The sequence below is a fragment of the Ochotona curzoniae genome, unplaced genomic scaffold (assembly GCF_017591425.1).
Source record: "Ochotona curzoniae isolate NIBS_2020 unplaced genomic scaffold, NIBS_Ocur_1.0 scaffold_4701, whole genome shotgun sequence".
Lineage (NCBI taxonomy): Eukaryota > Metazoa > Chordata > Mammalia > Lagomorpha > Ochotonidae > Ochotona > Ochotona curzoniae.
The window spans coordinates 51,004,608-51,017,022 of record NW_024467122.1 but is presented as its reverse complement, the minus strand read 5'-3'; the positions used below and the strand labels follow the sequence as shown (position 1 = coordinate 51,017,022).

At 43.9% G+C, this 12,415-nt stretch overlaps 1 protein-coding gene across 3 annotated transcripts in view; it reads right to left on the bottom strand.

Annotated features, from left to right (window-relative positions):
* The window catches only part of TMEM62 (transmembrane protein 62), a 38,706-nt gene extending 27,392 nt beyond the window's left edge, over positions 1-11,314 (bottom strand). For all 3 annotated transcript variants that reach the window (XM_040969038.1, XM_040969040.1, XM_040969041.1), the window contains exons 1-4: positions 11,080-11,314; positions 10,714-10,825; positions 9,456-9,593; positions 6,698-6,743 (exon numbers count right to left, since the gene is read on the bottom strand). In XM_040969038.1, coding sequence (XP_040824972.1) covers positions 6,698-6,743; positions 9,456-9,593; positions 10,714-10,825; positions 11,080-11,259 — 476 coding nt within the window. In that variant the 5' untranslated portion in view covers positions 11,260-11,314. The remainder of the gene's footprint in view (positions 1-6,697; positions 6,744-9,455; positions 9,594-10,713; positions 10,826-11,079) is intronic.
* Between the last annotated feature and the right edge of the window lie 1,101 nt (positions 11,315-12,415).

The window sequence follows — 12,415 nt, the reverse complement described above, 5'->3', positions numbered from 1 at the left end:
ATCCAGCAAAATAATACTTACTCATTTAAAAATTTAACAAGAGCCTACTAAGTACGTCTGTAAATTCTCAGCGAAAATATGAGAGGCCTTCAGAAAGTATATGGAAAGCATTTACTCTTAGAAAAGAAACTATGGATGCATTTCAACCTTTTCTGTACCAAAATAAACTTAATTTTTCATTCCATTTTCTAAAAACTTGTTGATGTGTCTGTTTACAGAAAGTGTTTACTTCTTGCAACAAGTCTAACGAGGTTTAGTTCAAAAAAAGGCCTCGCAAAGATGAACATCATCAAGCCATGGAAATGCTACTTAGTTGGGGTCAGTAAATAAATGTTTTTCAGTTCCTATACAAATACTGGTAATGGGCCTGGCAGGGTAGCCTAGTGGCTGAAGCCCTGCCTTACATGTACTGGGATCCCATATGAGAACTGGTTCCAGTCCCAGCTGCCCCACTTCCCATCCAGCCACCTGCTTGTAGCCTGGGAAAGCAGTAGAGGATGGCCCAAAGCCTTGAGAACCTGCACGTGTGTGGGAGACCCAGATGAAGATCCTGGCTTCAGATTGGCTCAGTTCTGGCCATTGCAGCTGCTTGGGAAGTGGACCAGTAGATGGAAGATCCTTCTGTCTGTAAATCTGCCTTGTCAATAAAAATGAATAAATCTTTAAAAAAAGAAAAATTACCAGTATCGGGTCTGGTGTGATAGCAAAGCCTAGTGGCTAAGTCATCGCCTTGAATGCACCGGGATCCCATATGGGCACCGGTTCTAATTTTGGCAGCCCTGCTTCCCATTCAGTTCCCTGCTTGTGAACTGGGAAAGCAGTCAAGGGCGGCCCACAGCTTTGGGACCCTGCACCAGCGTGGGAGACGCAGAAGAAGCTCCTGGCTCCTGGATCAGCACAGCTCTGGCTATTGAGGTCACTTAGGGAGTGAATCATCGGACAGAAGATCTTCCTGTCTGTCTCCTCCTCTCTATATATCTGTCTCTCCAATAAAAATAAATGAATCTTTAAAAATATACTGATAACACATACAGGTCCACACCACTTTAAATATGAACAGTGCTCAAGGTCCATAAAGTTAGGGCGTGAAAGGCAGGGAGAAAGGGTGTTCCCAGAGGGCAGGCACTCATTATTAACATTTGTAGAATAAATGACAAGGAAAGTATAGATTCTACTAAGTGGATATCTATATGACTCAAATGTCAGCACAGCGTAAAAAATGTTGGTATCATCTACTGTAACTTCGTAACCCTGTTCCACCAAACCTCTGTAACCTCATTGTGTTGTACCTGATGGCCCTATCCACCAATCCCTCACGGCCCTGTTACCTGCCCCCTGGACACAAAAGCATGATCCCGCGTGTGTCCCTGCCCTTCTTGCTCTCTGCTCTGGTCTTCTCTCTGTCTGTCTCTTTCTGTCCCCACTTTCTCCTTGCCCCGCAGCTACCTCCCCCCGACACAAAGGACCTCTCATGTGGCTCAAAAAGAAAAAAAAAAGTTGGTATCATGATTTGTTTAAGCATGTTATATTATGTTTTACCTTATGGAACATATTAAAATATACAGATTTCTGAAATTAATTTACTTGAAGGGAGCTATATCTAACCCATAGTGGTTATCAATGTAGTCAAAGAAAAAACAATATAGACGTTACAATTAATTCTCAGAAATGAGCCAAATTTATATTAAATAAAGTCAACTAGTTCTGCTGTTCTTCTTGGTAATAAGATTTCCCCCAAAAATTCATTCTTAGTCTTCATAGTCTTATTAATCTCATAGAAGTTGTTTATTTTGGTGTGTTTTTTTTAATATATTAAACTCCAACTATCTAAACATCTATCTAGGGGGACAGGAGTGTTGTGGTAGAGCAGGTTAAGATGCTGCATAGGAGGATGACATCCCATAGAGAGTACCAGGAATCCTGTCCCATCTCTGCTTCCAATCCAGCTCCCTGTTAATGTGCATCAGAGGCAGCAGATGATGGCCCAAATACTTGAGTCCTACCATCTGAGACCCACATGGAGGAGTTTAAGGTTTCTGGCTTCAGCCTAGCCCATTCCCAGCTGCAGCAGGCAGGACCACAGGATACAAGATTATTTTTTTTCTCTGTTGTTCTGCCTTTTAAATATATAAAAAATGAATGACAAACACTGAGTAAATAAAATGTCTGAGTAGATGTTTGGCTCAGGAGTTAAGAACCCTTCATCACATTTCAGAGTGCCTGGTTTTGAGTCACAGCCCTGCTAATGATTCTAGCTCCCCGCTAGTGTATACCCTAGGAGGCAGCAGTTGAGACTATTGAACCCACACTCCAGTGCCCGGATTCAATTCCTCACTCCAGCTTCCTGACACTGCGGACGCTGGAAGGCAGCAATGATGGACCAAGTAGTTGGTTTCCTGACACTCATATGGAAGATCTATTGAATTTTAAGCTCCTGCTTTCAGCCCATGCCAGGCCCTGCACTATTTCAGGCATCTGGAGATAAAGCAATCAATAGTGGCACTCAATCTCTCTTTCATAAGCACAAAAAAAAATTCTAATAATAAAACAGGTGCTGACATTATGGCATCGCGGGTAAAGCGGGTAAAGCATTCCATGTGGGTGCAAGTTCATGCTCTTCCTGCTCTACTTCTTTATATATGATTTTTAAAAAGAAATTATGTTTAATTTACATAAAATTAGTAGATTTCACATTTTTCACATTACGTATTTACAAGCATAGTTATTTCATCCTCCCCCTCGGCCCTCCTCCCCTTCGGCCCTCCTCCCTCCCTATCTGACCCAGCTCCCTGCTAACGCGCCTGGGAAGACAGCACAAGTGCCTGGGCCTCTGCAGCCATGTAGGAGACCAGGATGAAGCTTCGGCTTTCAGCTTGACTCTGGCTATTGTGGCCATCTGGGGAGTAAGCTATCAAAATGGTAAACATATCTCCTTCTCTCTTTGTAACTCTTACTTTCAAATAAATAAATAAATGTTTTAAAATTTAAAAATATGACTTTAATACCACTTTTTGAATTCTGGATTTTTAGATTTTCTAGAGGTAGGGTTTTTTCATAATTCCTTACTATCTTTTTTTTTTTAAGATTTATTATATTTTTATTGGAAAGTCAGACATACAAAGAGGAGGGGAGACAGAGAAGAAGATCTTCTGTCCACTGATTCACTCTCCAAGTAGCTGCAACAGCCAGTGCTGTGCTGATCCTAAGGCCAGGAGCCAGGAGCTTCTTCCGGGTCTCCCACGCAGGTGCAGGGTCCCAAGGCTTTGGGCCGTCCTTACTGCTTTCCCAGGCCACAAGCAGGGAGCTGGATGGGAAGCAAGACTGCCGGGATTAGAACCGGCGACCATATGGGATCCTGGCGCATGGAAGGAGACAGCTTTAGCTACTAGGTTACTGCGCCATGCCCTGCATTTTTTTTTAAGATTTATTCTATTTTTATTTTAAAGACAGATATACAGAGAGAAGCAGAAACAGAGAGAAAGATCTTCTGTCTGTTGGTTTACTCTCCAAGTGGCCGCAGTGGCTAAAGCTGAGCCGATCTGAAACCAGGAACCAGGAGCCTCCTCCAAATCTCCCACACGGATATAGGGTCCCAAGACTTTGGGTTGTCCCCTACTGTTTCCCAGCCACAATCAGGGAACTAGATAGGAAATGGAACAGCCGGGACTCAAACCAGCACCCATATAGGATCTTGGCACATGTATACAAGGCCAGAATTTAGCCACTAGGCTATTTGCTGAGCTCTATAATTTTATTCCTTACATGTTATAAACACACAAGAACTATTCTCTTTTCATCACACATTTGGTAAAAGTTTTTAACATTGGGACAAAGCTTTTAGTGTGCTACATTGGTTCTAAGTATCCTAAATACTTGTTAGCATAAGTCTAAACTGTTATTTTTAAATTAGTCTACAATGTATCTCTATTGTTACATACAATATAATATAATGTGACATTAATTTTTTTCCCCCAAATTTTTGGAATTGAATTTTGTTCTAAGAAAAATCAGGTAAATTGTCAGATATTCAGAAAAAGTAAACTCTATTCACTCATAAAATACATGTTAATCCCATAAAATGGCTCTATAATGGTTCTATAAAAGAATCTTGGTGGAGATATGCCAAAATGTTTTATTTAGGAAAAATCTGTATTTTTGGTATTCTTAAGATTAGAGTTTTGCTTTGTGGCATAGCAAGTTAAGCTATTGCCTGCAACATAAGTACCCCATTCAGGTGCTGGTTTATGTTCTAACCACTCTGCTTCTGATTCAGCTCCCTGGTCATCCATCTGGGGAAGCAATGGAAGATGATAAAAAATCTTGGGCCTTGACCATCCATGGAACAATCAGATTAAGCTTGTGGTTTCACCTTGGTCTAACCTTATCAGTTGGCATCCTCTGGGGAGTGAATTAGCATTTGGAAAATCTCTCAGCCTCTCCCTCTGTCTTCATGAAACTCTGCTTTCAAGTGAATAAATAAACATTTTTTTAAAAAATAATCAAGATTTAGCTCTAAAAAATTGCCTTCAAGTGTACATGCCTACAAAATATGTATCTCGGGCCCAGCACGGGCCTTGCCTTGCATATGCCAGGATCCTATAAAGGTGCCAGTTTGTGTCCTGGCTGCTCCACTTCCCTTCCAGCTCCCTGTCTGTGGCCTGGGAAGGTGGTCGAGGAGGCCCAGGGCCTTGGGACACTTCTCTCATGTGGAAAACCCAGAGAAAGTTCCTCATGGCTTCAGCTCCAGTCATTGCAGCCACTTAGGGGAGTGAATAAGCAGAAGGAGGATCTTTCTGTTTCTCCTTCTCTCTGTGAATCTGTCTTTCCAATAATAATAAATAAATATTTTTAAAAATGTGTATCTTTTGCAAAATGCCATTTATTAAATGCAGATAAAGTTTAGGTGGCTAGGTACAAAAATACAAAAGAAACTTTAAATCACAGATCACTTTACTTTCACAATAACTATTGAGACTCCAGCTATTCAGTCCTATAATTCTTTTTGGAAATATCTCATGATCCCATGTCCTTAGTCACCATCTAACAGCACTGAATAGAAAAGGTTTTCATCTGTCCTCTTCCTTTCTCACATTATGAAAGACAATCACTTCTTCCAAGTTAGTGACACCAGTCATAAAATCAGTCAGTCAAACCAATGCTTTTTGATCCAACCTCTCCAAGCTGACGTCAATGTTCCCTTGTCCCAGGACTCTGTTCAGAGAGATATGCTCTGTGTATTTTCCAGGCCCTTCCAATACTGTAACTGGACTGGAGCAGGACCTCCTATTTTATCTACAGAATTCTGATCTCTCCCTAGCTTTTTCTTTTTCAACCCTCTCTCTCTTTTTTCGGTTGTGAGAAGGCCCTCTAAAAAATACTATTTTCTGGGCCCACCATGGTGGCCTAGTGGCTAAAATCCTTGCCTTGAACGCGCAGGGATCCCATATGGGCACCGGTTCTAATCCCGGCAGCTCCACTTCCCATCCAGTTCCCTGCCTGCAGCCTGGAAAAGCAGCCAAGGACGGCCCAAAGCCTTGGGATCCTGTATCCGCATGGGAGACCTGAAGGAAAGTTATTGGCTCCTGGCTTTGGATTGGTGCAGCACTGCCCACTGCAGTCACTTGGGGAGTGAATCATCAGACATAAGATCTTCCCCTCTGTATATCTGACTTTGCAATAAAAATAAATAAATATTTTTAAATACTATTTTCATTATATCAATTGGCAGCAGATTATGACTACTACCTATCACATCTAAATTTCTGTGCTTGTTATTCATGACTTCCATAAACTGGACCTAAACAACATGTCTTGTATCAGAAAAGTCCTCAATAGGAATCTATATTGTCGTGACAACAAGTTTCTTTACTGCCACCTCTCCCTTCTGCACCCCAAACTCATTCTAGTTTTTAAAGGTCTGTTGATGCCTCTCCTTTTGCCTAATACACATACTCCTTGGCATTTTCTACTTCTCTGAATGCAATCTCCTTATTAAGTCTGGACACAATTTTCATTTCATTTATAAAGTCTTGTCTATGTCTACTCCATGGTCTATCTTTTCTAACCTTCGTGGTGATTATCATGTACCCCAAATAATTTAGCCTTTCATTAATTAGCCTTTCCTCACCATTTCCTAAACAATTCTTAACTCCCTGAAGTAAACTAAAAATTCCTTGAGGACAGAGGCCACATTTTTAAACATTACCCCCTTTAGTTCTCAAGCTATCCAACTAGGGATGGACTCTTGCTACATGACTGATAAAGCAGAACAAAGCCACTGGATACACAGGAACTGAAAGGGAAATTGCAACTAAAAGAAGAATCTCAACACACTGAAACTAAAGAATTGATTTTCTAGCTTAGGAATTCCCTAGCCTTTTTTTCCCCACATTTGTAACATGCAATGAAAATTTCAACATCTGGATGAGATGGAATGAAAGGACAAAGCAGTTAGGGCTGAACAACTGGACTCCCCTGCCACCCCAGAGGCTGAGGGCATCAAAGGTCTCAGCATTCTGAAAATCCTCTGACTTCAGCTGGCAAGCTCTGATCTCAACACTTCTGCTATGAATCCATGGCCAGAAAATACAACCAAAGAAGTCGCCATGGAGCATTAAAGTACCAGCACACGTTATAGTATCTGCACCTGCTCTTAACAGATGCTACAAAATGTTCTGTTCTCTGTTCAGTACAGTACCTGTAGTAGTTCCGGACGCTGTCCAGACTTGGAATGTTGTATGCATCTAATCAAACAGAAAAAAAATATTAAGAAGAAAAATCCAGATATGTTAATGACAAAAGAAAAATGACAGTTCTTCCAACAACCCTTAAAATGGGATAATACCAGTCAATTATACTGACAATCTTCTAAAGATTTATTTATTTCTATTGAAGGCAGATATTCAGAGAGGGGGAAAGAGAGAGAGGAAGATCTTCCGTCCATTGATTCAATCGGCTGCAATGGCTGGAACTGAGCCAATCCAAAGTCAGGAGCCAGGAACTTCTTCCAGGTCTCCCACACGGGTGCAGGGTCCCAAGGCTTTGGGCCGTCCTCGACTGCTTTCCCAGGCCACAAGCAGGGAGCTGGATGGGAAGCAAACTGCCGGGATAGAACTGGCACCCATATGGGTTCCAAGCACACTCAAGGCAAGGACTTTAACAACTATGCTATCATGTCTGGCCCTATATTGACAATTTTAAAAACTTCATAGCTTAAATAATTCAGATTATTGAAATGCTTTAAGGCACCTATATCCTAGAGAATAGTTTCTTTGAATTATATAAATACAGAATGAATCAATTTAAAGTTACAGGAATAGACTATGCTGTTGCGGCTTTAATCGTATGGTTCTGAAAGGAAGGCAGAAGAAATTCTAAATGGTAAATACTTCTGGTAACAGGAAAATCTCTTAAATCTTAGAAAAGCTTCAATGGGAAAGATGTTGTACAATGGTACAGTTAAAAATATCATAGATAAAATGAAATAATAAAAAAAAATACCATAGAACAGGGCCAGGCGCAATAGCATAGTGGTTAAAGTCCTCAACTTGCACGTGCCGGGATCCCATATGCTCGCCGGTTCTAATCCCAGAGGCCCTGCTTCCCATCCAGCTCCCTGTAGTTGGCCTGGGAAAGCAGTCGAGGATGGCTCAAAGCCTTGGGACCCTGTACCTGTGTGGGAGACCCAAAAGAGCTCCAGGCTCCTGGCTTCAGATTGGCTCAGCTCTGGCCATTGTGGCCACTTGGGAAGTGAACCATAGGATGAAAAATCTTTCTCTCTGTCTCTCCTGCTCTGTAGATCTGCCTTTCCAACAAAAATAAATAATCTTTAAAAAATATATATCATAGAACATTGGTGCCTGGCACAGTGGCCTAGCGGCTAAAGTCTTCATCTTGAATGTGCCAGGATCCCATATGGGTGCCAGTTCTAGTCCCGGCAGTTCTGCTTCCCATCCAGCTCCCTGCTTCTGGCCTGGGAAAGCGGTCAAGGATGGCCCAAAGCCTTGGACCCTGCAAATTACATAATAATTATTATTTTTTCATATTTACTACTTGAAATAAGGAAGACAGTAATTTGGATTGGAAAGCTTTTAAAAATATAAACAGGTTTGCTATTTACCAGGAATCATTTTGACCTATACCGCTAATTATGATCAGGCAAAAGGGAAAACATGGCAGAGAAAGCTGTAAGGCAGACGGCCTATTTCTTGAACTGATAATTCTGAGTTGTCCAGAAAAATTTTGTTAAACAAACAAAACATTTTCTGATCAAGACTATAATTGTATATTTTAGCAAGAACTATCTAATTAAAAATGACACATTGGGAAGATACAATAAACAGGTTATTCATCAGCTATTAATGACTAAATGAAGTCATTAATTAATAAATGAAGTACTTAACTAATGAGAAAGTCAACCTTTATGAAACAAATACATCTCTCCTCAGGACTCTTCTGAAGTGTTCATTTTCTTCCCAACACAACAATGATCATCTAAAATCTGCTACAGTTTAAACATTTGCCTTTGTCTATGGGGATGTGTTTATAAGGAAACAAATTCCAATTTACATACAGTAAAATCCATTCTCTGTGATGTACAATCCTGTGTATCTTGATAGATATAAGCATGTAGGATCTACTTCTACAGGCCCGGCGCAATAGCCTAGTGGCTAAAGTCCTCACCTTGCACATGCCAGGATCCAATTCCCATCCAGCTCCATGCTTGTAGCCTGGGAAAGCAATCAAGGACAGCCCAAAGCCTTGGGATCCTGCTCCTGGGAAGAGGCTCCTGGCTCCTGGCTTCAGAATGGCTCAGCACCAACCACTGTGGCTACTTGGGGAGTGAATCAACAGACAGAAGATCTTCCTCTATGTCTCTCCTCCTCTGTATATTCCAACTTTACATTAAAAAAAACCTTAAATATATATATAAAATATATATATTTACATATAAATACATATTTATTTAAGATTTTTTATATATATATATATTTCGGTGCCAGCATTGCAGAGGCAAGTAAAGCCACTGCTTGGAAGCCAGCATCCTACATGGGAATCAGCTGCTTCATTTCAGATCCAGCTCGAGGACAATGGTCTGGGAAGAGCAGAGGAAGAGCAGAAGAAGGGGCCCAGGATCTCAGGTCCCTCCTGCTCATGTGGGAGAATTCAAAGAAGCTCTGGCTCCAGGTGTGGTCATACAGGGAGTAAATCAACAGATGGAAAATCTCTATCTCTCCCCTCTCTTAACTCTTTCAAATCAATAAGTCTTTTAATATGTAAGTGTATACATACCTGCCTGCAAGACTTCCATGCACTGAAGAAAAGACCGTACTTCGAACTCTAAGGACTAATGGTGATATACGGCCTATCTAGTATTACAATGTTCTGTGTTAGAGTTTCACCATATTAAGTGCAGAAAACAAACGTTTTCATTTGATTTGGGTCTGTACTCTTACCATGATTTCCTTTGATATCCAGCCACTTAGTTTTTTCCAACACTCTGGTCTTCTTCAGAATATTCTGGTAAGTTTGCCATTCTATCTCATGCTGCCTGGATCCCAACTGTTCCTTTGTTTTGGCATCTGTCAAGTCTCCTGCAGGTTTAAGTAAGAATTGAATCACTGTGCAAATTAACTCCAGGAGGCTCAAATGTTAAAAAAAAAATTAAAAAATAAAAAATAAAGGCATACTGAATGCACAAAGATACTTCAAGTGCCCCATGTGTGGGAAGATAAACTCATGAGTTCACTTATGCCTAGGGCAGTATCTAAATAAACAATATTTTCTCAACCAGGGCTCCATTTTTTTCTGGTTAGTCCAGTGCTCATTGCACCTCCAGGGATTCTAGAAACGAGTTGGTTGTGGGGGAGTGAGATTAGCCTTTAAAGAGAGCAGTACAGGGTGTATCAATATACTGATAACATGGAGTTCCTTTATCAGAAAGACCAACACTGGGCAGGTGCTTAACATTTATGAACATAACACTTCCCAATCCCGAAATGTGAGCTGATCATGTCTTATTTTCCCATTAGCAGGCAGTCTGAAAGGTGTCATTCAGAAAACAAAACAGCAAAATCTCTTGGAAATGAAAAAGAACACTTGAAATGGGGACCAGTTCATAAAGTGTGGAGAACCACCCCATCATCACATCATGTCAGCACAGGGGTTTCCATCAGGAGAGGAACAGATTCATAGCCCAATGAATAGGTTCTGCCTCTTCCCACAATGACCCTGGGGAGCCGGTGGTCAAGAGTTTGAAAAGCTCAGAGCACCCAAGCCACAAAAGTATCAAAGGGTGAAGAAAGAGTGCCCCATGAGACACTTGCAAGTATCAAGCTGAAAAAGCAGGAGATAGCTACTGCAGAAAAAAAAAGGGGGGGGGGAGAAATCATCTTTGGATTTGTTCAGTAAAAGGCTCTCCATAATTCTCTCTGAAATATGAAATTGCAAGAAGAATAACAACAAAAAAGAGACAAGCCCAGTAAGAGACCACATCAATGCCAGCAGCCCCCTCTTCCCTCTCCCACCGCTGCGGCTGACAACTGAGCGTGGACGGTCTCATCTCCTTCCTCTACCTCGGGGGGCTCACGGGGCTCACGGGGGTGGGGGTCTGTACGAACCGGTGGCTATCGAGACCCCTACATCCCCAGGAGTGAAAAGCTGGCGAGCTCCGGCTAGCATTCTACCGATCAGAGCACGGCAACCCGCCCCTACCTGTGGCTAGGACGAGGGCTGGTTGAATGATGTCAATAGTTTCAGAACAGAACTTCTCTAAGTCTAGCGCTCGGCCTGGATCCCGGTACCTGCTCACGTGAATGTCGGATATCTGCCGACAGAGGCGTCCGAGTCAGCAAGAGGCAGCACGGGGCTGGGGCTCTCTCAGGCAGAAGGGCAGGGAGAAGACGCAGTGTGCCAAAGACCCCCGCTCCTGCTCCTCCCAGGAAGGACCAGGCGCCACACAAATCCTCCTGAAGGACGTTACCCCCACCCCAACCCCACGAGTCTGGGGTCCCCCCACCACCACCCCCGGCTAGGCGAGGCGCGTCCTGCCCGCGCCGCCCCCACCCCGACCGCCGTCACCTGCAGACCCCAGAAGATGTTGCCGTCTCCGGGGCCCGGCGCCGGGTGCGGCCTCAGAGGGGCGCGGGGTTGGGGCAGCGGCGAGGGCGGGCCTGCCAAGCCGTAGTGCTCCAAGAGCAGGGCCGCCACCGCCGCGGCCGCCAGCCCCGCGACCACCCGCAAGGCCAGGGCTGCGGCCATGCCGCCCGCCAGTCGGGGCGCAACCCTCGCTGCTCCCCGGTGGGACTGCGCGGTGTCCCTTCCCGGGAGCCGCTCCGCCCGCACTTCCGGACTCTATGGTCCCGGGGCTGGACACCCGGCGCACGATAGCGCGGTGGAGGCGGCCGTCTGCACCTGCACCTCGCCGGGCTCCAGCCCCTCGGGCGGCCCGCGGCTGTCGGCTGGCTGTGCCAATGTACTGCGGACAAGGAAGAGGAAACCGAGACGCTCCGCGCCAACGACGGTGGCCGGGCGGTGGCCGGGCGGCGGCGGGAAGGGCGCCCGGGACCTGCAGCAGGCAGGCGGGGGCTGGGAGTCCTGGTGCCGCCTTGCTCCAAGCTTCCCGACCTCGGTGGGGACGGCTTCCTTCCTGGGAAGCGGAGTTAATAACACCCTCCTGCGTGTGCTTCGTAGGGTTTTGCGAGAATCGGAGTGAGGACGCCTTATTAAATTCCTCTCCAAAATGTGGCAGGTGGCTGTCCTGACCCCTTGTGGTTATTCACATGCCCTCAGTTTTCTGTAGGTCTACTTCCTTTGCTTCGTGAATTTTTTTTTCTTAGCCTGGTTTCACATGTGTGTGACTACCTAACATTGCAACACAGTGGTCTATTAGTCATTTAATAAGTATTACCTATATATATTTATTATAGGCCAGGAGCAGAATAAGATTCTGGCCCAGGTGTTAATTTACCTTACCACTCCCTTATTGTTGAGTTTTGGGATTGTTTGCTATGTCATGCTGTTCCAAACCAACATTTTTATACAAATAAAATTTTCATTTTTCAGATTGATTTGTTTTTATTTGAAAGCCAGATTGACCGAAAGGAGAGACAGAAGGAGTTATCAGAGCAAGCTACCATCTGTTCTTTCCCCAAATGGCTGCAGTGCCTGGAGCTGAGCTGCTCAGAAGCCAGGATCCAGAAACTCCTGGGTCTCCCACTTGGGTGCAGTGTCCCAAGGACTTGAGGCATCTTTTACTGCTTTCGCAGGCACATAAGCACAGAGCTGGATCAGAAGTACAGCAGCTGAGACTCGAATCAGCACACATATGGGCTGCTGACCTGACTACTGCACCGCTCTGGCCCCACAAATACCACTTTTTAAAAAAGCCCCATTTGAGTTATTTCCTTTGGATGTA